Source organism: Oncorhynchus kisutch, linkage group LG18 (genome assembly GCF_002021735.2).
Source record: "Oncorhynchus kisutch isolate 150728-3 linkage group LG18, Okis_V2, whole genome shotgun sequence".
NCBI classification, from domain to species: Eukaryota; Metazoa; Chordata; class Actinopteri; order Salmoniformes; family Salmonidae; genus Oncorhynchus; species Oncorhynchus kisutch.
The window spans coordinates 40,337,702-40,364,271 of NC_034191.2; the positions used below are offsets into that span (position 1 = coordinate 40,337,702).

Consider the following 26,570-nt stretch of genomic DNA (forward strand, 5'->3'; position numbering starts at 1 on the left):
AGAGCTAACGCTAACGGCTCTATCATCTTAGCTGTTAGCTGACGCCGGCGTCTCTGCACTAGTAGGGTATGGATGTTTTTAGGGGTTGCCCATGGTTGTCTCATGTTGTTCCGTTTGCTTTGTAAGTCTTCTCCTCACATTTACTCCCCCTGCGAACTCACCACCGTAAAACCAGCTCATGGTTTTTCATGTCTAAATGTGTTTCACTCCCACACATTCCCCCGCAATTTCACCCCGTGTTTACTACGTGTCTCAAACCCCGTCTCTGGTGTGTGTGTGTGTGTGTGTGTCTGCGTGCCTACCTGCCCGCGTGTGTGTATGTGTCTGTCCGTGTGTGTGCGTGTGTCTCAGTGAGCAGATCAGTAAGTGTCAGTCTCAGATGGACCGGCTGTACGTGTCTCTGAAGGACCTGGTGGAGGAGAGGAAGTCTCGTCTGGAGCAGCAGTACTGGCTCTACCAGCTCAACCATGAGGTGGATGAGCTGGAGCAGTGGATCGCTGAGAGGGAGGTGGTGGCCAGCTCGCCAGAACTGGGACAGGACTTTGAACACGTCACGGTCAGTGGGACCACTCTCAGAGCCTGAATGGACAAAAGCTTCAACAATATGATAGGGCTGGTGGTCCTCTGTAGCTCAGTTGGTAGAGCATGGCACTTGCTATGCCAGGATAGTGGGTTTGATTCCTGGGACCACCCACACATAAATGTATTTGATCATGACTGATAAGTCGCTTTGGATAAAAGCGTCCGCTAAATGGCATATAGTGTTTGTCTAAAACCTGTTGGGAAGAGGGTTAATATGTCTACATGTATGGCTCAAAGAAGGGCATGCAGTACATTGTATTATTGCTTAGTAAGGAAGTAGTATGTATTTTAACGCAATTTGTTTTGATAAGTAGCCTATTACTGCTTTAGCAACAGTTCTTAGCTTGGCTAACTAGATATTGATCATCCCTTCATCCCTCTCCTCCTCCTTTCTCCTCCCTTCAGATCCTGCAGGAGAAGTTCACAGAGTTTGCGTCGGAGACGGGCAGTCTGGGTCAGGAGCGTGTGACGGCGGTTAACCAGATGGTGGATGAGCTGATCGACTACGGCCACGCCGAGGCCGCCACCATCGCCGAGTGGAAGGACGGCGTGAACGAGGCCTGGGCTGACCTCCTGGAGCTCATGGAGACCCGGGCACAGATGCTGGCCGCCTCGCACCAGCTCCACAAGTTCTTCACCGACTGCCGCGAGGTAGCGTTTAAACCATAAGAAGTGCTACGGGATATAGGTCTGTGTCGTGTTTTGATGTGTCTCTGATTGGCTGTTATCTCCTTGTGTTGCAGATCTTGGCCCAGATCGATGATAAGCAACGGAGGCTGCCCGAGGTGCGGGCGTGCCAGGGTGGCACTGCCAACACCAGCACCCTGCAGAGGCTCATGCACAGCTTCGAGCACGACATTCAGCTGCTCGTCACTCAGGTGAGCCCCCCCACCCTCCCCACTATCACTTTATTTTATTAGCACATGAGACTAAAAAGGAAGACAGAACAATACAAGAGGTCAATGTGGTAATACTTCACGTGAAGTTTCTCTCATACTTGTTCAGTAAGTACTTTTCCACAGTACTTTTAGTTATTCCTATGTCATTTATCACCCATCCCTGTCTATCTGTGTCCAGGTGAGGCAGCTCCAGGAGAGTGCGGGTCAGCTCCGGACCATCTACGCCGGGCAGAAGGCTGAGGCGATTGCCGGCCGGGAACAGGAAGTGATGCATTGCTGGAAGGAGCTCTTGACGTCCTGTGAGGAGTGCCGAGTGCAGATCACCACGGCAACAGACAAGCTGCGGTTCTTCGGGGTGGTGCGAGACCAGATCATGTGGATGGACAGCATCATCTCTCAGATCGGCACAGGGGACAATCCAAGGTATATGAGTGGACATGGTTACAATTGTATTTTTATGGTTTAGGCCATACACATTTTATGAAAGTGAAGTGAGCAAGAGGGAAAAAAAGTAAACCTTTTTTGTTAAAATACTATAGGCCCAGCAATGTTAGTTCAACACCTAGCGACGTAGGATAGGCTGAAAGACGCATAGTTCAGCTATAATCCAAAAGGAAGTTGTGTATCTCTTTCCTGGAAGATTGTATTTTTTAAATGTGAAGGGGGCGTCCGTTTGACATTAAATTAAGTGTGTACGGTCTTATCTATATTTACTGTTTGTATATCATACTGCTCCATCTCATCCACCTGTCCATCTATCAGATGTGATTGATCTGCAAGTTCAGGGGCCTGTTTTGATTTTGTGGCATTATCGTAATATAAGTAAATAAGGGAATTTATTTACGTTACGAAAATGCCAAATATGGAGAGCTGCACAGAGAGATGCAGAGAGAGCACAGACCACACAGAGAGCAACAGATAATAATGAACACATTTCAAGCAATGCACTGTAAGCATGTTTTAATATAGCAATAAACTGTGTTATTTTCAAAATGGCTGCCTGGTGGTGTATATCAGGCTGACCTGGCCCTTGTCTTCCGGGGTGTGTAACCCTGTGCTCTTCTCCCTCACTGTCAGCATTCCCCACAGCGATATAACGGACTCTGGACTCTCTGGTCCTTTCAGGGATGTGTCCTCAGTGGAGGTACTGATGAACTACCACCAGAGCTTGAAGAGCGAGGTGGAGGCGCGCAGTAAGAGTGTGCTGCAGTGCATCGAGATGGGCAAGACGCTGCTGGCCGCGCGCAACCCCGCTGCTGAGGAGGTAACAGCACTGTTGACAGGGTTCTTGCCATAGAACATAGAGGATGGTACTGTAGTTTAGATGACATTTACAGTCACTAGTTTGGATGAAGCTCAATGGAAATGTATTTGTAGATCAAGGAGAAGCTGGATAAGGTGGTGGCCAAGCAGTACGAGCTGTCTGAGAAATGGGACAAACACTGGGAGGTCCTGCAGCACAGTGAGTCCCCCCTGATTTTACCTGAATGTAACTTACTCTAGTACCTGGTACCTCAAGTCTCTGTTTGATATTATCCCAAGCCATTCCATAATTTGGAACCACAGTAAGCTACAACTGAGCAACAGTGTGAGGGATATGATTCCAATTCTCAGACACTGACTTCCTCTTTCTCCTCTGCCTCAGTGCTGGAGGTGCACCAGTTTGCCCAGGAAGCGGTGGTGGCCGAGGCCTGGCTCACGGCCCAGGAGCCCTTCATCAATAGCAAGGAGCTGGGTGCCAGTGTGGACGAGGTGGAGCAGCTCATCCGCCGCCACGAGGCCTTCCGCAAGGCCGCCGCCACCTGGGAGGAGCGCTTCAGCTCACTACGACGCCTCACCACGGTCCGTCACTATCCCTAGCCTACTAACACTCCCCTTAGCTGATGCCGTCTTTCTTCTGGTTGCTTACAAGAGGTTGTAGAGCACAGCTTGTTTGAAGTGACTTGTCAATTGTCTTCAATGCTTAATTTTGTTGTGGAGGAGATTCTACTATGAAGTGCTGATGTTTAGTTAACCTCGATTTGGTTCCAGGTGGAGAAGATGAAAGCAGAGCAGAGTAAGCTCCCTCCCACCCCCCTGCTGGGTCGAAAGGTGTTCCTGGACCCCCAGGAGACGTCCCCTGCCCGGAGCCAGGGCTCCCCACTGATGAGACGGATCATTTACGAGCAGGCCGAGCACAGAGCTGAAAGGCCCTCCCAGGAACCCTTGCCCTCCTCCGTGGCCCGCCGCTTGGGATCCACCGTGGCCAACTACACCCCCATCATGAACGGCTCCAGTGGCTACCGCAGCAGCCTGGAGGCCTGGGCCATGCCTGTGATGGGGGGAGTGGTTGGAGGTGTAGTGGGGGTGGCAGCTGGCCTGGGAACAACCGCCATGGAGGCCAGAGGGGTAGCAGCAGGGTTGGGGACTGCCGCCTCGGAAGCCAGAGGGTTGGCAGTAGGATTGGTCACCCCCGCGGTCGAGGCCAAAGGGATAGCTGCAAGCTTGGTGACTGGTGCAGCCACGGCAGTGGAGGTGAAAGCCTCACAGTACCTCCGGCAGCCTAAGATCAAACACATGGACGACATGGTGACGCCCATGCTGGTGGCGTGTAGGCTGGAGAAGGTGAGAGAGAAGGAGGTGAGAGAGAGGGAGCAGAGAGAGAGGGAGAGAGATATTGTGTTAATAGAGCCAGCGCCGGTGATGCCGGTGATGGCCGAGGTGGTGCTCCAGGAGATGGGGAGGGAGGGGATGGGCAGGGAGAGGTTGAACAGTGAGCCCAGCAGCAGAGACCACCGGGCGGGGAGCAGCCGGTCGGAGCCCCAGCAGAGAGACAGGGACAGAGACAGTAGGGACAGTAGGGACAGTCACAGGGAAGCCAGGCTGGAGCGCCAGCACTCTAGTGAGGTGCTGATGATTCAGGCACGGCGGGATGAGCTGCCCCAGGAGGTGTGGCGGGAACGGGCCGAGCGCAAAGAGAGGAAGCTGGAGAGGCAGACGTCCAGCGAGCAGGAAGGCCACGGACACGAAGGCCGGAGGAAAGACCGCCACCGGACGGAGAGACAAGAGTCCAGTGAACACGACACAGCCAAGGAGCAGTCAGACAGACGTTCTACGTGAGTACTACATTGTGCCTTGGAGTCGTTAAGTGCTGTTATGGTGGGAAAATGACAAACTCTGTTATGCATATGCACCGAAAAATCCACGGTCTATTTCTCTCATTTAAGAAGAAGCTAGTGTTCTTCCACTCTTGTCTTTGTGTAACTTGGTCACGCGGGCGAAGACAAAGGGCCATATGAGAGTGACCACAGTTTGAGTCCATCCTGTTCTTTTTGTATCTTTCAAGGGCACAGCTGTGTGGAGATATGAAGAGACCAGAAGCTAGCTTGAGCGGCAGCAGTTAGATTGTAACAAAACTGCCGTTATCACGTGTTTGTACACTATGTTCCCATCAAGATCTCACACACCTGCTCTTTGCCACGAAGACAAAGAGGTTGTACTTTCTATAAAAGCGGAGAGCCAACTCTGTTCGTTGGGCTCTTAACTCTGCACTGTTGAGGAGATTGCTAACTTTTACAGATTTGCAAATCTTATAATAAAGTTGTTTGAAGAATTTATAGTCTCTCTCCTTTTGGTTAGAATTTCCACGACACTGTTTGCAGAAAGGTGTATCACTTTTTATCTTGGTTGATTACAGGGAGAAAAGGTCAGGCGGCCAGACCTTGTTTGACATAGTGGAGCAGCTAAAAGACAGAGAGGCAGCAACGGTGAGTCTTCTGTTCACCAGGTTTGCCGCCTTTATTACACAGATAGAGTTATCTATACATAAATGCTATTAATGAGGGTGTTTAACGGCTACACGTTGTATTTACAGTCTGAACTCTGCCCTCTCTCTTCTCTCCTCAGGCCCGAGGGGAGGTCCCTAAAGTGCCGAATGGCGTGCCAGAGAAGTCTTCCGGACGTCCAGACCGGCCGCGAGCACGGGACCGCCCCAAGCCCCGGCGGAGACCCAGGCCCAAGGACCACTCTGCAGGAGAGGCCACCACCCGGCGGTCACGCTCGGCGCCAGAGCCAGGGATGGCCCAGAGCGTGAGCCCCTCAGTCCTCCAGCCGCCGAGCCACACTGCCCACCACGAGGGCTTCCTCTTCCGCAAGCTGGACATCGAGACCATGAAGAAGAGCTCTAACAGGTGGGCATCCAGGTTCCTAGTGGGGGAGTATGTTGATATTACAAACAGGCATGATCTTATGAGCATGCTAAGCTAACAAAACAACTGACTTTACCTACGAAATGTTCAATTGGTGCATGTCACTGGCATTAACATATGTTCCAGCATCTGATTGGTGCCTTAGGTCTCGGTCGACATATGCTCATCCTATTGGAGCATTTGCACTGGTCTGACATACTGTATGTTCAGACATTCCTATTGGAGCTTAACGACCCGAGTTGACATATGCTCTTGTAACCTATTGAAAATAGAATTCTGGGTTGACATATGTTCTAGCATCCTATTTGAAAATAGTCATTTGCTTTAACATATGCTCTTCTAGCATTTTATTGAAACTTCAGATCTCTGTTTAGCCTCTGATCAGAAGTGTATCAGAATGAGAGTTCAACCAAGAGATAGCCACCAGCCATTCCACTGCTTGCAACATGCATGGTGCCTAAACCAACACTGGCCCTGACGGAGAGCAGTCTGGTTGATGGATGTTGTTGCTGAGCCTTAGGTCGAACCTGATGCTGGTTCTGGCCTGGCCCATAGCCAGTACGATATGCAGCCATAGCCAGGCTACCCGCACAGGTCCCTGCAGTGGCCACACATCACTCCGCTTCCTCCCCGAGAGACGTTTCGTTCAGTCGGTCATGCTTGGTGGCCTACCATGGGTCTCTGGCCCCCGGAGACTGAACCGTCCGCCTCTCGCTGCCGCACTGCCCCCCCTGGAGGCCATGGCTGACACGCAACGCAACAGACTCATCCCACAAATGAGTCCCACTGCTCACTCACCAATTGGATGAATGTTTCCGATGTACATGTAATGCTATGTACATGCCAAGGTAAAGCCTAGCTTTTTTTTATGTGTTTCACTCAATCGTCTTAAGAGGATAGATGAAAGTTCACTAATACCAATACTGTCATTTAACCAGAGTCTCTGTGTTTTTCTCTCTCCTGTTGCTCCTTGCTGCTGGCTGTTCTTCCTACCTCGCCACAAAGGTAAGCTACGTGTATATGCACCTATTGCACGCTACGGTCGGCGGTTCATTTGTTTGTTCAGCAGTGTGTTCTCCCTCGGCCCACTGCGGCCAGTCATCTTGAACGCCCCCAGGTGAGTGAGGTTAGGTGGCATTAAGCCTGTGGTTGGTTTTGGCTGAACACTCCTCGTTTCCCCCCCCCCCCCCCCACTACAGCAGATCCTGGGTCAACCTGTACTGTGTGCTGAACAAAGGAGAGATAGGCTTCTATAAGGACGCTAAGAACACCGCCACACCTTACAACAACGAGCCCATGCTCAACCTCGGCCACTGCCACTGCGACGTCACCCTTGGATACAAGAAGAAGAAAAACGTCTTTACACTTAAGTTAGTACTCTGCCTTCAATCGGGGACATGTTGTGTAGATGACCATTTTGTGTTACCCTCAACTTCTCTGTCCTTCTGTTTCAGAACGAAAGACGGAAGTGAATTTCTGTTCCATGCAAAGGATGAGGTAAAAGGCGTTCGAAGGTTGACTGCTCTTTCATGGAAACACAATAATATAATAGCGATGTGATTCTGCACTGTTTGTCCATGTGCCAAATAACTTTCTCTCTGTCTCTCGCCCTCTCTCTTTTCCTTTCTCGTTCTTTATCATTCGTCCTGTCCCATGCTCTCTCTCATCTCCCTTTCTCTCTCCGAGTCACAGGATGATCTAAAGGCCTGGACCACCAACATCAACAAGAGCATCGCAGAGCATGTGGAGATTGCCAAATGGGGTCAGCCCCAGCCTACTACCTCATCCACGGACGAGGGCACGCGCCGGGACGGCAGCAAGGCCGATAACAAGTCAGAGCGGGGGGAAAAGTCAGACCGGGGGGAAAGGCCGGAGAGGGCCGAGCGCTCTGAGAGGTCGGATAAGGGTGAGACCAAATCGGACACCAAGCGTTCAGAAAAGTCCAGCAAGAAGAAATGAGTTTGATGTTGTGCGCTGGGAGGGGGAAAGGGAGAGAGGTTTAAAAGACTCCCAGTCAAGACCCATCCTTTTCACCTCGTCCACCTGCTTCAGTTCTGTTTAGTGTCAAAAAAGACAGGAACGTCACCCTGGTGAACTGACATGAGGGATTTGAAGCACGAATATCAGTGTGCCCCTCATCGTTGCCCTCTCTCTTTATCTCTGTTGCTCTGAGGGTGTCAGTCCTGGGCACTAACACTTATTGCCCGGCTTGTTCCACCTCTGCCCTCTGGTGGTGACATTGGTGCACTGCAGAAAGCAGATGCTCCTAGTCAGGGCAGCAGTGTGAGAGAGATGGACACATGTAACAAGAGGGTTGTTATCACTGGTGGTATGAAGAAGTAGCTCATAACGTTTTAAGTTTATTTTTTTGTAAGAGATGAGCTGTATCTGTATGTAACTCTTGTCTGTCTATTTATGTATTGTATGTCTAGAACATCCAATCTTATACTCCCAAACAAAAGAGAATGAATTATGCCTAAATGTTTTTCACAACTGGCCTCTTTTTGGAGAACAATTATTTTATGTTTCCTTTTTGTATTTCTGCTCATTCACTTTGCCTTCATTCTTTTCTGGGCTTTTCTCACTTTTTGGATTTTCTTCAGTACAAAACTGTAATGTCATCAAACTCATCCTAATTGAATTTGTACAATTCAACATTGAGCCAGAGGACAAAAAGAAGAGGCAGAGAACATCAGCCTTCACAGAGCTTGTTCTGGCTTTTGGATGGATGAGCTGGAACCTTTACCTGGAGGCTGGCCCCCACGGCCATACTCATCTATGCCTTCATCTGGGGCCCCCGAGAGGCCCCCAGGGACCCAGCAGCCATAGCCACCCAGCATCAGAGGGACAGGACTGGAAGCCATCTGGCAAGACCTCAAGCCTCATTCCTTCTCAAAGACCATCAGATGGTGGTAACCACACTCCACATACCCAGTCAACATTATTTTTGTCCATTCAGAAAATATCACAATGCTTTTTTATAGACAGTCAAAAAAATTGAAATGAAGTTGTGTGTGTGTCTGAGCATGTGTGTGCGGATGTGTGTGTCTGTTCAGCTTCTCACCACTCCCAGGGTTTTCATAGCTCAGGTTTGTTTTGTTCACATCTGCGTCCTCAGTTCTCCCTCAGTCTTCCAGGCACTGCCGTTCCACAGGCCAGGCTTCTTAACAATTAACCACAGGAGTTGATGAGGACCCAGCAAGAATCAGGGGCCACACAGAAATGACACGGTGCCGATTGGTCACTCCAAGGCCTCAGGAGTGCAAGTCGATGTCAGACAGATGTAAACAAAAGCTTCCTATCTTCTGGATGAATGAAACACATGCATGTCTTGCTTGAGATACATCTCTTGTTGATAGGCTTTGCATAGCAGTCCGATCATATGTTCCTCTCACAGTTTGTAGCTATCAGCGACGATGTTCACGTTTGTTCCTCTCCATGCATCATACAATAAAATGATTTGTTTTGTCGTAGCACTGCAAAGCCATATCTGGTAACGGGAAGTCTTACATTATGGAAGCTAGTGGACAAATCCTTTGCCTGTTCCTTACATCAGAGATATGTACAGAAGTGAGGAGTGACGGCGACGAGACAGTACAGTGCAAATATCATGAAATCTTTCCCGTGTAGCTTTTTCTACCTTGTTTTTTAAACACATTTTATGCATCTATATAGGCGTTGAATGCCAAATCAATGCAATCCATAACGCATGTTGGACACAACAAGGCAAGGATCAGCAGAACTTATTTTTGAATGAACATAACTATCACACGGAATGTGAAATACAGTACAATATATGACACAGGACACAGCCAGATAGGGCGCTGTTGGACATCTGTGAGATTCTATGGCGAGTTCTTAGATTCATATGACATACTTTAACGAGTGGCATACAATTATCATAGTGTAGTTGGAGGATACTAGCGATAAAGTGCTAGTTTGCTGAAGTCTTGCATTCAGGAGTTTCACTGTGCATTCACTACTATCTATTGTTTAGATTAGACTTATCTTGCCTGGGCAGCTCATATGGAGGATGCCTCATTCCAAAAACAATATGCTCAATAAAAACGAATTGGTTTCAAATTGATGTACGTAATTGTGTTAGTTCTGATTTAACACTAATTTGGATGTCTCTGAGTGGTATCTATGTTTGGAAATGCTGCTTACCATTGTACTCTTATCTGTGTACAGATGTCACAGATATCCTATTTGTATGCCATAGTCTCACTCAAAACGGATTGTATGCCGTCAAAGTATTATGGTGGCGTGGGGAGGTTGACAGGAATGCGAATACAGAATTTATGCAACATATCCCTTGCACTTAAACGTTCCCCCATTGCGCAGTGCTATTGAGGAGCAGTGGAGCTTGAGGGTCCAAGAGGGAAATGTTTTTATTTGCTTACTGGAGAATGAGTTTTGAATTATCTTCATGAATGAACATGAAGTACACCAGCTGGAAAAGTATGAGAGTATCATGCACAACCATGATATGAGATATTTCACATGGCAGTTTTTCATGCTCGTCTTGCTTGTTACACGTTACTAACAGCTGGAATTCCAGCCACAGTGCATGAAAGTGCGAGTTTCACAAATCTATCACGTCCTAACAACCAAACATGCCTATACAATATTTCATCCATTTAGTCATGCTAAGGTTTCATTCAGTAGTTATCTGTTTAAATGACCAGTGGTCATTTTCCAAATGTGGGCCAGCAAGTCTGTTGGCTTGGCCAAGGCCCTGATTCATGTTATCTTTTCTGTTTCACAGAGGGTCATTTGAGTTTATAGACTTTCAAATGACAAACCAGTGGAATGTTGTTAATACCTAGAAAGCACAATTTTATAACCGACAGTTGATATACACACAAGCATTCAGTTGTCATTGGGAGACTTGTGAAAGGAATCCCATGATTGATACAATGCCTCTGTATTAGCCATGCAGTCATGATTTTTCAGGTGTGTGTGTGTGTGATGTGCGGTCCTGGAGTGCTTCCTTCATGAAAGCATTACCACCTCAAAGGTTACAAATCAATAGTCTTAACGCCAATTATAAACTCAAATCCATATTTTCTGGAATACGTTTCATTTCAGGGAATAATAATTACATTTCAGTTTTCATCCAAGATGTTCCACTGCTGTTTGTGGACAAGTCAATGCTCAACACTTACCATTCATTTCCTGACCTTTGACCCTAGAGCACCACTGGTTTTCAGGGAACTACTGAATGGATGTTTTGCAAAGTTCAACAGCTTGATGACCTGTACAAAATGTAATTGCTTAAAGTATTTTCTGTAAAAAAACAACAACATTTTTTTCTGTTCTGCTGTGAAAGGGAGGTTTTTAAACTGATGTAAATATTCATGGGGAAAATGGTTCATTGGTACAACATCAACAGAAAACATCACAATATCAGGATAAAGAAGTTGCATGAATAACATAGTCCCTATTATGATACTGCTCTGCATGTTTTGAAGTTTCATTCCGCCAATCACTGTACAATAATGGGGTGACACACTTGCTTACATGGAAAAGGTGAATGAATGAATAATAATGTATAAAACAGATCCAACTTAAAACCATTGACGCTGTACAGTCGTTTCTTTGAATTGATTAATACAAATTGGGATACTGAACAAAAAAAAAAACACTGTGTGGTGTTCATTTGGATTGCATGTGAAGTTCAATGCCATCGTCTTGTCAATTGGCTCTTCAAATATATGCAGGCCAAAGGACCATGTTGGACCAATACTAATTCCAGTTACATTCACTCTTCTTTGCATAATTTATTTTAAAAAATATGTCCTGTATTTACTGTATTTGATACAACATGTTTTAGTATTAACGCTGCTCATGCATAAAACCATACATGAATGTATCACTGCTGCTACAGTTAGGGACAAAATAGCAGCAAGTTCTCCTAACATTATTGAAGCTAACAACTACAGACCTTCAAACATCTTATCTGTTCACACAGTTGTACATGTATTGAATGAATAATGCTTTGATGAATTGTGATAATGGTTTACAGACATGCTGAACAATGTACCTAGAATCTTGGAGCCCCAACTTCCTGTTTCTACTTTCTGTCTGTTGTGTCACTGTCACCTACACCCTGAGTAGATACACTATATGTACAAAAATATGTAGACACCCCTTCAAATTAGTGGATTTGGCCATTTCAGCCCCACCCGTTGCTGACAGGTGTATAAAATGAGCACACAGCCATGCAATCTCCATAGACAAACATTGGCAGTAGAATGGACTTACTTAAGAGCTCAGTGACTTTCAACGTGGCACCCGTCATAGAATACCACCTTTCCAACAAGTCAGGTTGTCAAATTGCTGCCCCGCTAGAGCTGCCTCTGCCAACTGTAAGTGCTGTTATTGTGAAGTGCAAACATCTAGGAGCAACAATGGCTTAGCAGCAAAGTGGTAGGCCACACAAGCTCACAGAACGGGACCACCGCATGTTGAAGTGTGTAGCGTGTAAAAATCGTCTGTCCTCGGTTGCAACACTCACGACCAAGTTCCAAACTTCCTCTGGAAGCAACGTCAGCACAATAACTGTTCGTCAGGAGCTTCAGGAAACAAGTTTCTATGGCTGTGCAGCTGCACACAAGCCTAAGATCACTATGCGCAATGCCAAGCGTCGGCTGGAGTGATGTAAAGCTCTCCGCAATTGGACTCTGGAGCAGTGGAAACGCGTTCTCTGGAGTGATCTGGATTTGGTGGATGCCAGGAGAACGCTACCTGCCCCAATGCATATAGTGCCAACTGTAAAGTTTGCTGGAGGAGGAATATTGGTCTGGGGCTGTTTTTCATAGTTCTGGCTAGGCCCCTTAGTTCCAGTGAAGGCAAATCTTAACGTTACAGCATACAATGACATTCTAGATTATTCTGTGCTTCCAACTTTGTGGCAACAGTTTGGGGAAGGCCCTTTGCTGTTTCAGCATTACAATGCCCACGTGCACAAAGCGAGGTCTATACAGAAATGGTTTGTCGAGATTGGTGTGGAAGAACTTGACTGGCCTGCACAGAGACCCGACATCAAACCCATCGAACTCCTTTGGGATGAATTGGAATGCCGACTGCGAGCCAGGCCTAATCACCCAACATCAGTGCCTTGTGGCTGAATGGAAGTAAGTCCCTGCAGCTATGTTCCAACATCTAGTGGAAAGCCTTCCCAGAGAGTGGAGGCTGTTATAGCAACTCCATATTAATCCATCATTTTGGAATGGAATGTTCGACGAGCAGGTGTCCACATAACCGTTGGTCGTTTAGTGTGTTTACTGACCAGATCATATGTATTATGTCAGACGTTGCTTGTAGCCTACAGTAAAAACAATACTTGGGTAAATCGCACCTGTACTCCGCACTCCAGAACACCTTGTGGCGCGGCGACGATGAAAACATGGTTGTTGTTGACTGTCAGACACCACAGAAGAAGAAGGTTCTGTTTCAGGAAGTTGTAACAGGAATAATTATGTGGCTAACGTTGTCGTTGGTTAAATAGTTTTTGTGATGATTAATTCAAACGTTAACTTTGTGGGCAATGCATGAACATTCACACAGCTTACAATATGGCTAATATAGCAAGGACCGGAGACATTATCCATTTAAATGTTGGAGGAAAAAGGTGAGAACTGGCATTACTTTGAATAGTTAGCTACCGCCTGCTAGCTATTGTTGTTGGGTGAATGCTAGCTAGCTATGTAAAAGTTGCTGGCTGTCTAGCTAACTAGATATTTTTGGTAATCAAATAACGTTAGTACCATTGTCTTAAGTTAGCAAACGAACTACTGTTAGTTAGATATTTTTCCAGCTAAACCTTATGTCTCTGACAGTAACGTTTGCAACTACTGACTTCACAGTGCATCCGGAAGTGCAAAGCTAGCTAGCTCGGTAATGTTAGCTTGCTAGCTTTTCAATGGATTTGAACTTGATCAAACTTGAGTCTGTGTGTATGCTCATTTGAGTGATCATGTTGTTTCAGGTTCAGCACCTCCAGACAGACATTGACATGGGTCCCAGACTCCTTTTTCTCAAGGTAGGTAAACTCTTTATTTTGAGACCTAGGCCAATGCCTTTTATTAAATTCACAAGTGTCTTCATAATGACCCACTCCAACTCATTAATTACCGACCCATAGAGATGGCATGTGGTCATTTGCTGTAGCTCAGTACGGTCTAACTAGTGAGATGTGTTGTCTCTGCCAGTCTTCTAAGTGGGAGGATCTCAACCTTGAAGGATGAAACTGGAGCGGTAAGTTGTCTGAAATCGATTTTTTTTAAACTAGGCTATGTGTATATAAACCTATTTGATATTGGCAACCACTTAGGCCTACTTATAACATATTTGTAATGTGCTGCTGACCTTTATCTCCCACAGATCTTCATAGATCGGGACCCATCTCTCTTTACTCCCATACTGAACTTCCTGCGTACCAAAGAGTTGTTTCCCAGGTGCTGATTCCTTTGTTTACATTTGTTTACAATTAGAGTAAAAAATACAAATAAAATAATCTATTCAGCCTTGATGGCAGGTTGTTTTCCAAATTAGATTTCTTAATCTTTCTTTTTAGGTCTATAAATGTGCACCTGCTCATGCATGAAGCGGAGTTCTATGGAATCACTCCGTTGGGTAAGAAAGTAGCCAGTAGCTAGTCCAATACAGCTGTGAATGAGAGGCTGTCTTTTTTTTGTGTGTGTTTGTGTCTGTACCTCGGTTACTTTTTTTTTTCTCTTCCTCAGTGCGTAAGCTGCAGCTTTGTGACGAACTGGACCGATCTTCCTGTGGAAACGTGCTCTTCAATGGCTATCTGCCGCCTCCAGGTAGATTTGACTTCACTTTAAGGACAGTCAGTGTGTGTTTTAAGTTTGATTTCCTGATCGTCTCCTCCTTGTTCACCAGTGTACCCGGCGAAGCGGAGAAACCGTCACAGTGTGGCGGGACCTCAGTATATGGTGGGCTGTGCCGTGCCCATGGAGAGGGCTCCAGTGAGACGCAGCAACACCATGCCACCCAACCTGGGCAACGCGGGCATACTGGGTAAAGCAACGATTGAGGAGAGGATAAGTGGTGGTAAGGCCTCAGAATCACATGCACATTTAACATACGCATACACATTTTACAAGCATTTCTCTACACCTGCAATATTATCTGCTAAATATGTGTATGTGACCAATAAAATGTCATTTGAAAAGGTGCAGCAAAATGCTTATGTGGTAGTTTCCTCAATAGTGCAGTACAATCAACATCAGTAATAACAATGAGAGTCAAGTAAAAAAATAACTAATAGAAGAGGTAGTATGCATTAGGGATGTGGGGGGGGGGGGAACATTATTCTGCATGACAGCTAGGGCTGGTCAATGAAGTTTCATCTCCCGCAGTCTTATACAGTGGCAAGAAAAAAGTATGTGAACCCTTTGGAATTACCTGGATTTCCGCATAAATTGGTCATCAAATTTGATCTGATCTCCATCTAAGGCACAACAATAGACAAACATAGTGTGCTTAAACTAATAACACAGAAATGATTGTATTTTTCCTGTCTATAGTGAATACATCATTTAAACATTCAGTGTAGGTTGGAAAAAGTATGTGAACCCCTAGGCTAATGACTTCTCCAGAAGCTAATTGGAGCCAGGAGTCAGCTAACCTGGAGTCTAATCAATGAGACGAGATTGGAGATGTTGGTTAGAGCTGCCTTGCCCTATTAAAAAAAACACTCACAAAATTTGAGTTTGCTGTTCACAAGAAGCATTGCCTGATGTGAGCTATGCCACGAACAAAAGAGATCTCTGAAGACCTAAGAATAAGAATTGTTGACTTGCACAAAGTTGGAAAGGGTTACAAAAGTATCTCTAAAAGCCTTGATGTTCATCAGTCCACAGTAAGTCAAAATGTCTATAAATTAGTACAGCACTGTTGCTACTTTCCCTCGAAGTGGTCATCCTGCAATGATGCCTGCAAGAGCTAGGCACAGAATGCTCAATGAGGTTTAAGAAGAATCCTAGAGTGTCAGTTAAAGACTTACAGAAATCTCTGGAACATGCTAACATCTCTGTTGACAAGTCTACGATACGTAAAACACTGAACAAGAAGCCACTGATGTCCCAAAAAAACATTGCTGCAAGTCTGAAGTTTGCAAAAGTATACCTGGATGTTCCACAGCGCTACTGGCAAAATATTCTGTGGACAGATGAAACTACAGTTGGGTTGTTTGGAAGGAACACACAACACTACGTGTGGAGGAAAAAAGGCACAGCACACCAATATCAAAACCTCATCCTAACTGTAAAGTATGGTGGAGGGAGCATCATGGTTTGGAGCTGTTTTGCTCCCTCAGGGCCTGGACAGCTTGCTATCATCGACAGAAAAATGAAGTTCCAAGTTTATCTGTCCGCCAATTGAAGCTCAACAGAAGTTGGGTGATACAACAGGACAACGACCCAAAACATAGAAGTAAATCAACAACAGAATGGCTTCAACAGAAGAAAATACACCTTCTGGAATGGCCCAGTCAGAGTCCTGACCTAAACCCGATTTGAGATGCTGTGGCATGACCTCGAGAGGTTCACACCAGACATCCCAAGAATATTGCTGGGCTGAAACAGTTTTGTAAGGAGGAATGGTCCAAAATTCCTCCTGACCGTTGTGCAGGTCTGATCCGCAATTATGGAAAACGTTTGGTTGAGGTTATTGCTGCCAAAGGAGGGACAACCAGTTATTGAATCCAAGGGTTCACATACTTTTTCCACCCTGCACTGTGAATGTTTACATGGGGTGTTCAATAAAGACATGAAAACGTGTAATTATTTTTAAGCAGACTCTTTGTCTATTGTTGTGACCTAGATGAAGATCAGATCAAATTTTATGACCAATTTATGCAGAAATACAGGTATTTCCAAAGGGTTCACATACTTTTTCTTGCCACTGTATCCTTGAAAGCGCCTTGGCTATGGCATGTTTCTATGTCTGGGTACACGACGGCTTTGCCGACACAACCTTCTCTGGAGATCGTTTCGAAGCGCCACTGAATGGGCATTTTACTGGTCTGTAAAGGAATGCCACTTCTTGAGGCGGGACTAATGTCCATCGCTAGGCGACCAGAACTGTCAATCAAATAATCGAGCAGACCACTCTCCTAAAACAAAAGTACTTTAAAGTTTTTTTTTAAATACCGTGACTTACCAAGACGTTTAGTAGATAGAAAATACTTCTTCCTCTAGGAATCTACTCCTAATATTCAGTATTAGGCTAAATTAATTCAGGCTTTCATTCATTTAGACCGTAAGCAGGCTATATAAAGTTGAAACCCCTGTGGCTGGTAAAAGTTTGAGTAGCCAGTAGCCTACTAAATGAATACAGGCTATTTTTGCAGCCTATAGCCAATTTGATTTTGGGAATTGTATATCTACGGTTCAATTAAACTACTTCGTTATCTAAACAATATTTAATATAATAGGCTTTCATTAGGTAATTAGAAGGCTCTTTTTCAAAGCAATTTGGGTTGTCAATGTGTTGCATCGTGTAACTAAGAAGATAGGCCTATCGCTCTTAATTCATGGCATGGTTTCCTTTTATCCTAATGTTGAATAGAGATGCAGTCAAATTCATTCATGCAGGGAAGGAGAATGGCCTAGTAGCCTACTACTCTGGAGTCATAAAAAACAATGAATTAAATTGATGTTATTTGGCGGGTCACGGATCAGCTCTCTTAATAATTATATGTGGGTGGGGTTGCAGAGAAAAATCTGTCCTGTTGCTGGATATGGGGTGGGGCTCGGAATTGATATGGCTGGCGCGGGGTGAGTGTGGCTCCAAAGAACTGACCCGTGCGGGTCTGTGTTTATGTATAAGGGGTTGGATGTGTGGGGCGTTGGTGCAAACAGTCTCCAAGGTGCAGGTCTGAGTAAGGTGACCACTAGGGCTAGAGTGAACCGTCTGTGACTCAGACCGTGACCATCTTTCGGGCCAGTATTTTGACCTTCTATTTAGCTTCAATATATATTTATTTCTATTTAGCTTCAATATATATTTATTTATATTTAGCTTCAATCAATATGTCTTGTCTGGTTGCAATGGATTGAAAGTAAAAGCTCTAACCTGGAGCCATTTATTTGTTAAGGGAACATTATCAACCTGGAGGGTTCACCTTCACCCACGCCTGTTCATCTTTCCCTTCCGACACAGCTCAGCTTGCAGACCCAGGCATGGTCCGCATCATCTGTGGCCACCACAACTGGATCGCTGTGGCTTATGCCCAGTTTGTTGTTTGCTACCGGTAAGAACACAGGACTTCCGTGTACGATATCACAGCGTTGTATGAATCAGTCTTTTTTTGTGGGGGGGTGGGGGTGGTAAGGACCGTCGAGGGTGTTAAACTGTCCTCGTCCATCAGAGTGAAGGAGTCTACGGGCTGGCAGCAAGTGTTCACCAGTCCCCGCCTGGACTGGGTGATTGACAGGGTGGCACTCAACGCCAAGGTGATGGGCGGCTCCCTGGGAGACAACGACAAGATGGTGGCCGTGGCCTCGGGCACAGAGATCATCCTCTGGACTATCTGTCCCGACGGCAATGGCAACGAGATAGGTCAGTGAGCAAACGGATGAACGCACAGTGTTAAAACAAACGTTACGGGTATAGTTTTTATCGCTCAAAATGTTTATTTGTTGACTTGTCGTTTAGTACTTTAAGAGACCACGTCATAGGTAGTTGTGGGGGCTTGTTGTAAGGGCCGTGCTAATAGGTCTCCGTTGTACCTGCTTCCCTCCAGGTGTGTTCAGTCTGAATGTCCCCGTGGAGGCTCTCTTCTTCGTGGGGAACCAGCTTATTGCCACCAGCCACACAGGGAAAGTGGGAGTATGGAATGCAGTGACCAAACATTGGCAGGTAAAGTTGTGTCCGTACGTTCTGTAAGAATGTCACGTCAAAAGAGCCTATTATGTGTATTAATAGTATATGTGGTCCTGTATGGCTCAGTTTCCAACGCCAGGATTGTGGGTTCGATTCCCGGGGCCACCCATATGTAAAATGTATGCACACAGGGCTGTAAGTTGTGTTGGCTAAATGGTATATATTATATGTGTTGTACACCATTTCATGTTTTCCTTTCGTCTTTCCCTTCTCAGAATCAAGATGTGGTTCCCATTAATAGCTATGATACTGCCGGATCCTTCCTCATTCTAGGCTGTAACAATGGGTCCATATATTATATAGGTAAGGGAAGTCATCTTTTCTACCTATGACGCAATAATGGACAACTATTGAAATCGTTTTTCTGTGTAGAAGAATGCAGTCACAAGGTGTTTTTGTAGTACATCATTCAGTATAAGTATATGAATACGGTTGCAAAATATAGACCTCTCATGGACGTGTTCTTGTCAACAGATGTTCAGAAGTTTCCATTGAGGATGAAGGACAATGACCTCCTAGTGACAGAGTTGTACCGCGACCCCACGGAGGACGCCATCACTGCTCTCAGTGTCTACCTCACGCCCAAAACAAGTATGTTTGCCCGTTTCGATTTTTACCTTCACTGAAATGAATAGCTTTTTTCTGTATGTTTTTAAGGATTAGCAAGTATCAATTGGTCAATTGTGGTTATTGGAAATAGAAACTTATAGAAATAGAATAAAATAGAAATAATGCCATGTTATAAATGCCATGTTACTTCATTTATGGTCAGCAATGGTAATTTTATAGGCAGCTGGCAGATTTTGAATGGTTCCCGGTGGCGTTTCGCTAACTCTTTACCTAACGTTAACCTTTAAACTAATCTTGATCTTTACCCTAACCTCACGTCCCAAACATGAACACTAACTTGAACCAATTTCGATCCTAATACCTCAACCTTAACCTTTTTGGGTCTACCGGCTGACTATCCACTTCCATTTCTTGATATGCAAGGTACATAACACCGCATGCGTTGTGGCTAAAATAGTGTATGGGATAAAAGTCCCCAATGTGTCGTCAGGCGACAGCGGCAACTGGATCGAGATCGCCTACGGGACCAGCTCGGGCACGGTGCGGGTCATAGTGCAGCACCCGGAGACCGTGGGCTCTGGGCCCCAGCTCTTCCAGACCTTCTCAGTCCACCGTAGCCCCGTCACCAAGATCATGCTCTCTGAGAAGCACCTCATATCAGGTGAGAATGGTTGGCTAGGAGCCTCCACGTTTTAGGGATGATCGTTACTTCGCTGTGTATTCTACCATCTCCGCTTGTGAGCTGTTGGATGTTATGCTTATGAATTAATTTAGCTACATTTCTCATTGGGGTTGATTTGATTTTTGCCTTTTCGGATGTCAGCTGACACGGCGTTACGTTAAACATTGATGTTGCTGACAGAGAAACGTTGGTCCTCCAAGTTTAGTGCAGAAGATGGAGCACATCATGCAGATCTTTGGGCTAACCCTGTTGTGTCGTCAGTGTGTGCAGACAACAACCACGTGCGGACCTGGACGGTGACTCGCTTCAGGGGCATGATCTCCACCCAGCCAGGCTCCACCCCCCTCACCTCCTTCAAGATCCTCTCTCTGGAGGACATCGACGGCCACGGGGGCTGTGCTGCCGGCACTGAGATAGGTAAGCAGACAGAGGTCAGGGGTCAAAAGTGGACACTGGTTTGTTAACATTTTTAGAGATGCAATGAGAAAAGGACTGTAAGGGTACGTACTGTAAGGGTACGTACTGTAAGGGTACGTACTGTAAGGGTACGTACTGTAAGGGTACGTACTGTAAGGGTACGTGTTCCTCTCTAACAGGTCCGTATGGCGAGCGAGACGACCAGCAGGTGTTTATCCAGAGGGTCGTCCCCGACACAGACAAACTCTACGTGCGCCTCTCGTCCAACGGGAAGAGGGTGTGCGAGGTGCGCTCTGTGGACGGCACCTCCATCACCTCCTTCATGGTGCACGAGTGCGAGGGGTCCAGCCGCATCGGCTCACGTCCCCGCCGCTACCTCTTCGGTGGCCATGCCAACGGTAGCATCCAGATGTGGGACCTGACCACCGCCATGGAGATCGCAGGGAAAGTGGACATCAGGGGTAAGACGACCTCCGCTCTACAACACGTGGCTTTTTTTTTGTGTCGACTGGTTTGCTTAAGGGATGTGTCCTAGAAGTTGAGTTGAGGCCTCTGACTATCTCTGTCTGGTTGTCTCTCAGCGCTGGGAGGCCCCACAGAGGAGGAGCTCCTGGAGCTGCTGGACCAGTGTGACCTGGCTCTGACCCGTACGCCCGACATGAGTCCCGCTGCCTCGTTCACCCACTCCTCCACCCCCCGAGCCTCCACCTCCAGGTACACCAGCCACCATTGCCAACTGCCCATGTAATCACGCACCTGCTACTTGACCCATACAGCTGCGTATATTAACCCACTGATGCTATCCTTTTTGCAAGTGCACATGTGCCGTGCACATGTTCAGGGCATAAAATGAACACCCACCAAAATGCGAGTAGCTTTAGTTTGGGGGGGTGGTCAATTTGCAGGGCTCTACAGTGTGAGCGTTGCATTCGCATTTGTGAATAAAAATAGAATCAAAAGTAAAGTATGAGAGTGTGCGAAAAATTCTGAAGTAGGTGCCTTCAAAGTACAGTGTTTCTAATTGCACAAAGGAATACAAATCCCACCTCACGCTTTGCACAATGTAAGTGAACCCCTGATTAATTTTTTGGAGGCACAGGCATAAAAGTTGGTCTAATTTACTCAAGTCAGCAAAGTGAGACTTTGTCCTGGTGTTTCTTGGCTATTTACATTGTGTTCACAAGCGCGGTTGTTTTTCAATGTTTGTTTGAATCTGCTGCTTCAACTGATTGTGAAGAGACGCTGTAGACGATGTCTACTACGAGTCACATCCCAAATCTTACAGACGCATGACTCGAGTAGCCTCGTTACCACGGTAAACGTCCGCCCTTAAAAGGGGCAGCTGAACATTGTCTCATCTGATATTTTGGTTAAAAGAAAAAATGAAATGAAGCAATATACCACATTACTTCTTACTAATACATTTTTTGTTTTAGAAAAATTCCAGAGATTGTAATTATGGCAAATGTTTTTGAGCTGGTAAAAAAATTCTAAGTGGTAATTTAAAAATAAAATCTACCTGCCACAGTGGCTGGTGGAACAAAAAGTACATTTTAGGCCATGATCATATTCTCTCTGTTTCTTGTCTCTGCAGTTTGCAGTCCCAGCTGAGTGAGAGCTCCAGAGAGCGTGGGACCAGAGGTGGTGTGAGCAGCTCGGGTCCCTTCTCTGGTAGCCTGCCCCGCCAGGCCCCTCCGGTGCCCCTCACCAAGCCCCGGGACATGGCTCTCTCCATGGCGGGGTTGGGCATCCAGCCCCACCACCTGGGTCTGAGCCAGGCCTCCCTCAGCAGCAGTGGCAGCCCCCGGCCCGGCCGCACCGTCCCCCAGGACAGAGACCGGGACGGTGGCATGGGTTCTCTGCGCAGGGGTAGTTTTGTTGAGCGTTGTCAGGAGCTTGCCAAGGTCTCGGACTCTGCAGGAGGGGCGGAGGGGGGAACCCGGCGCAGCCTGGCTGTATGCTCAGAGTTGGAGGCTAGACTGGGCCTACGGACCCCCGCTTCTTTCTCCAGCCCCCCTGCAGCCTCCCCAACTTCATCGCCGCGCCGGCCGCAGCCCACCTCACCCAGCCCTGCCCCTGCTACAATCGTCAGTCCAACCCGCTCCCAGACCCCCGTGTCGCCTCGTCGAGCTGACACCTCCCCTACTACAGAAGTCCCGCCCCCTGAGGCTGCAGCAGCCACTCCAGAGAGCTCCTCCCCTGTGCCCCCCACCAGTTCTAAACCCCCTATGAATGAGACCAGCTTCTGACTGGCTCGGTGATGTATGAGTGAGTGGACTAACAATGGACGCTTTTGGTGTTTCTGAGCATGTGTGGTTTAGTGACGGCACCTATTGTCGCGTTTATGGACATTTCCTATCAAGGACACATATCAAATGTCATTCCTCTGTTTTCAAGAGTCATATACAAACTGTCAATGTGTTGATGATACACATTGTAAATCTAGCCATGTATACAGTTGTTCGGTTGCATTTGGTAGAGCAGTCCATTTCATTAAATTACACTGAACAAAAATATAAATGCAACAATTTCAAAGATTTTACTGCATTACAGTTCATATAAGGAAATCAGTCAATTTAAATGAAATCATTGGGCCCTGACCTATGTATTTCACATAGCTGGGAATACAGATATGCATCTGTTTGTCACAGATACCTTAAACATTTTTGTAGTGTGGTCAGAAAACCAGTGAGTATCTGGTGTGACCACCATTTGCCTTATGCAGCACAACACATCTCCTTCGCATAGAGTTGATCAGGCTGTTGATCGTGGCCTGTGGAATGTTGTCCCACTCCGCTTCAATAGCTGTGCGAAGTCGCTGGATATCGGCAGGAACTGGAACACGCTGTTGTTCAAAATCGATCCAGAGCATCCGAAACATGCTCAATGAGTGACATGTCTGAGAATGCAAGCCATGGAAGAACTGGGACATTTTGTGTACAGGTCCTCGCAACATGGGTCAGTGTATTATCATGCTGAAACATGAGGTGATGGAGGCAGATGAATGGCATGACAATGGGCCTCAGGATCTCGTCACGGTATTTCTGTGCATCCGTGGAGGGCTGGTGGGCTCATAGTAATGGCTGGAATGGAATAAATGGAACTGTGTATAACAAATCAAATATATGGAAACCACATGTTTGACTCCCTTCCATTTCTATCATTCCAGCCATTACAATGCGTCCGTCCTCCTGTAGCTACTCCCACCAGCCTCCATTGCCGTGCACTCAAATTGGCATCGATAAAATGCTCTTTTGTTTGTTGTCCGTAGCTTATACCTGCCCATACCGTAACCCCACTGCCACCATGGGGCAAGCCTCTCGCCTACACAACGCCCTACACCCTGTCTGCCAACTGCGGTGCAGTTGAAACCGGGATTAATCTGTGAAGAGCACACTTCTCCAGTGTGGCCATCGAAAGTGAGCATTTGAGATTTTTTTGGGATGAGCACGCAGATTAGCTTCCCTGAGGCAGAAATGGTATTATTCGGTTGTGCAAAACCACAGTTTCATCAGCTGTCCAGGTTGGCTGGCCTCTAAACGTTTCTGATATCCTCTACAGATTTCTCTTTCAGTCTTCCTGCTTTGCACTACGGTTGGCTTTCTGTACCTTAAATGAATCAATAAGCCTACTGCACACGCAGTATCAAATGTAGTGATGATTGTTGACGAAGAATCCGATGGCGAATCTATAGATAAAATGTCTATCGTTTATCATTCATATGTTTAGTTACATCTGACTAACTTACTGCCATTTTGGATCATTCTTTTTCAAGTCTTCCTCCAGATCACAACCCAGTGCCTCACGTACCTGTGTTTTATCTTTTTTTTATGGGTTATGACCATTTTACCCAAACTTCATTACAAGGACAAGCAACTTGATTGTGGAGTGATTCTACCAAATGTCGGTAGAGGTCTATCTCTTTGTGCTTTTTCTGAACCATTTGAACACTTAGGTGAATATTTACAAAATATAAACATGTTTTCACATGTTTGTGTATTTAGTGGTTTCTGTCGCAATGTTAACCGGGTTGATTGATATGTCACTGACAACAACGTAGTTCAGCAGTATTGCCTGTTGCACCAATAGCTCAGATGAAAAGGCGTGTTCAAATGTCTCTGTTTACTGTCTTGTCACACTTCTTTTTTTTTTTTGTCTTTCACTTTGGTAGCATTTGTTTTTCCTCTGCAATTCCATGATGTGCCACATAAATGAAGCAGAAAGTCATACTATTAGTCAAACTCTTCCATTTATGTGTGTGTTTGTGTCATTGGTTAAACTGGCACCACCTTGAATGTTTTGTGAAATTGTAAGCAACCCAAAGGTAGGCTTTTAACCCATTATCCTACGTTGTTTTAAATGCCATTTTATGACTATATATATATATTACAGTAACAGTCAAAAGTTTTGATGTCTTCACTATTATTCAACAATGTACAAATAAAGAAAAACCCTGGAATGTGTGTAGGTGTGTCAACTTTTGACTGGTACTGTGTATGTGTATATATACAGTTGAACTTGGAAGTTTACATACACTTAGGTTAAAATTCCAGAAAATGATGTCATGGCTTTAGAAGCTTCTGATAGGCTAATTGACATAATTTGAGTCAATTGGAGGTGTACCTGTGGGTGCATTTCAAGGCCTACCTTCAAACTCAGTGCCTCTTTGCTTGACATCATGGGAAAATCAAAAGAAATCAGCCAAAACGTCAGAAAAAAATGTGGTTCATCATTGGAAGCAATTTCCAAATGCCTGAAGGTACCACGTTTATCTGTACAAACAATAATACACAAGTATAAACACCATGGGACCACGCAGCCATCATACCGCTCAGGAAGGCGACGCCGTCTCCTAGAGATGCACTTTTTGCACCAAAGTATGTTCAAATCATTCCCAGGACAAAAACAAAGGACCTTGTGAAAATGCTGGAGGAAACAGGTACAAAAGTATCAACATCCACAGTAAAACGAGTACTATATCGAAATAACTTAAAAGGCCGCTCAGCAAGGAAGAAGCCACTGCTCTAAAAGCACCATAAAAAAGCCAGACTACAGCTTGCAACTGCACGTGGGGACAAAGATCGTACTTTTTGGAGAAATGTCTTCTGGTCTGATGAAACAAAAATAGAACTGTTTGGCCATAATGACCATCGTTATGTTTGGAGGAAAAAGGGGGAGGCTTGCAAGCCGAAGAACACCATCCCAACCGTGAAGCACTGGGGTGACAGCATCATGTTGTGGGGGTGCTTTTCTGCAGGAGGGACTGGTGCAGTTCACAAAATAGATGGCATCATGAGGACGGAAAATTATGTGGATATATTGAAGCAATATCTCAAGACAGTCAGGAAGTTAAAGCTTGGTTGCAAATGTGTCTTCCAAATGGACAATGACCCCAAGCAAACGTCCAAAGTTGTGGCAAAATGACTTAAGGACAACAAAGTCAAGGTATTGGAGTGGCCATCACAAAGCCCTGACCTCAATCCCATAGAACATTTGGGGGCAGAACTGAAAAGGCGTGTGCGACAAAGGAGGCCAACAAACCTGACTCAGTTACACCAGCTCTGTCAGGGGAATGGGCCAAAATTCACCCAACTTATTGTGGGAAGCTTGTGGAAGAATACCTGAAACATTTGGCTTAAGTTAAACAATTTAAAGGGAATGCTACCAAATACAAATTAAGTGTATGTAAACTTCTGACCCACTGGGAATGTGATGAAATGAATAAAAGCTGAATTATATAATTCTCTACTATTATTCTGACATTTCACATTCTTAAAATAAAGTAGTGATCCTAACTGACCTAAAACTGGATTTTTTTACTAGGATTAAATGTCAGGAATTGTGAAAAACTGACTTCAACTGTATGTGTATATATACATAAATAAGCCTATATGTACAGTGGGGCAAAAAAGTATTGTCAGCCACCAATTGTGCAAGTTCTCCCACTTAAAAAGATGAGAGGCCTGTAATTTTCATCATAGGTACACTTCAACTATGACAGACGAAATGAGAAGAAAAAAAATCCAGAAAATCACATAGATTTTTTATGATTTTATTTGCAAATTATGGTGGAAAATAAGTATTTGGTCAATAACAAAAGTTTATCTCAATACTTTGTTATATACCCTTTGTTGGCAATGACAGAGGTCAAATGTTTTCTGTAAGTCTTCACAAGGTTTTCACACACTGTTGCTGGTATTTTGGCCCATTCCTCCATGCAGATCTCCTCTAGAGCAGTGATGTTCTGGGGCTCTTGCTGGGCAACACGGACTTTCAACTCCCTCCAAAGATTTTCTATGGGGTTGAGATCTGGAG

At 45.6% G+C, this 26,570-nt stretch overlaps 2 protein-coding genes across 9 annotated transcripts in view; both read left to right on the forward strand.

Moving 5' to 3' along the window:
- The window catches only part of LOC109909359 (spectrin beta chain, non-erythrocytic 4), a 67,391-nt gene extending 56,142 nt beyond the window's left edge, over positions 1–11,249 (forward strand). For 2 of the 7 annotated variants that reach the window (XM_031796058.1, XM_031796062.1), the window contains 13 exons: positions 352–556; positions 988–1,233; positions 1,326–1,460; positions 1,660–1,904; positions 2,607–2,745; positions 2,859–2,943; positions 3,127–3,323; positions 3,513–4,576; positions 5,158–5,227; positions 5,367–5,650; positions 6,868–7,038; positions 7,123–7,165; positions 7,355–11,249. In XM_031796058.1, coding sequence (XP_031651918.1) covers positions 352–556; positions 988–1,233; positions 1,326–1,460; positions 1,660–1,904; positions 2,607–2,745; positions 2,859–2,943; positions 3,127–3,323; positions 3,513–4,576; positions 5,158–5,227; positions 5,367–5,650; positions 6,868–7,038; positions 7,123–7,165; positions 7,355–7,627 — 3,157 coding nt within the window. In that variant the 3' untranslated portion in view covers positions 7,628–11,249. Of the gene's footprint in view, positions 1–351; positions 557–987; positions 1,234–1,325; positions 1,461–1,659; positions 1,905–2,606; positions 2,746–2,858; positions 2,944–3,126; positions 3,324–3,512; positions 4,577–5,157; positions 5,228–5,366; positions 6,674–6,867; positions 7,039–7,122; positions 7,166–7,354 lie in introns of all 7 variants that reach the window. The other 5 variants (XM_031796061.1, XM_031796063.1, XR_004203985.1 and 2 more) reach the window with 4 other exon arrangements.
- A 1,861-nt stretch (positions 11,250–13,110) lies between these two features.
- LOC109908907 (SH3KBP1-binding protein 1) lies at positions 13,111–24,714 on the forward strand. Of its 2 annotated transcripts, none has more exons than XM_020507691.2 (17): positions 13,111–13,304; positions 13,662–13,715; positions 13,885–13,930; positions 14,057–14,130; positions 14,250–14,308; positions 14,419–14,499; positions 14,579–14,749; positions 17,864–17,954; positions 18,072–18,262; positions 18,447–18,562; positions 18,802–18,889; positions 19,061–19,177; positions 19,629–19,817; positions 20,100–20,255; positions 20,435–20,716; positions 20,837–20,969; positions 21,850–24,714. In XM_020507691.2, exons 1-17 carry the CDS (start codon positions 13,225–13,227, stop codon positions 22,502–22,504), a joined length of 2,583 nt encoding a protein of 860 aa, XP_020363280.1. In that variant the 5' UTR covers positions 13,111–13,224; the 3' UTR covers positions 22,505–24,714. The 2 variants fall into 2 exon arrangements, with proteins under 2 accessions (XP_020363280.1, XP_020363281.1); XM_020507692.2 differs by having other exon boundaries at positions 13,113–13,304; positions 19,647–19,817.
- Positions 24,715–26,570: the final 1,856 nt, after the last annotated feature.

Bases quoted from the DNA above. Each gene is read 5' to 3' on its own strand.
- LOC109908907 (XM_020507691.2), top strand. From the start codon at position 13,225: ATGAACATTCACACAGCTTACAATATGGCTAATATAGCAAGGACCGGA. The intron at 13,305-13,661 runs GTGAGAACTGGC...ATGTTGTTTCAG, and splicing joins TTAAATGTTGGAGGAAAAAG to GTTCAGCACCTCCAGACAGA. The intron at 13,931-14,056 runs GTAAGTTGTCTG...TATCTCCCACAG, and splicing joins TGAAGGATGAAACTGGAGCG to ATCTTCATAGATCGGGACCC.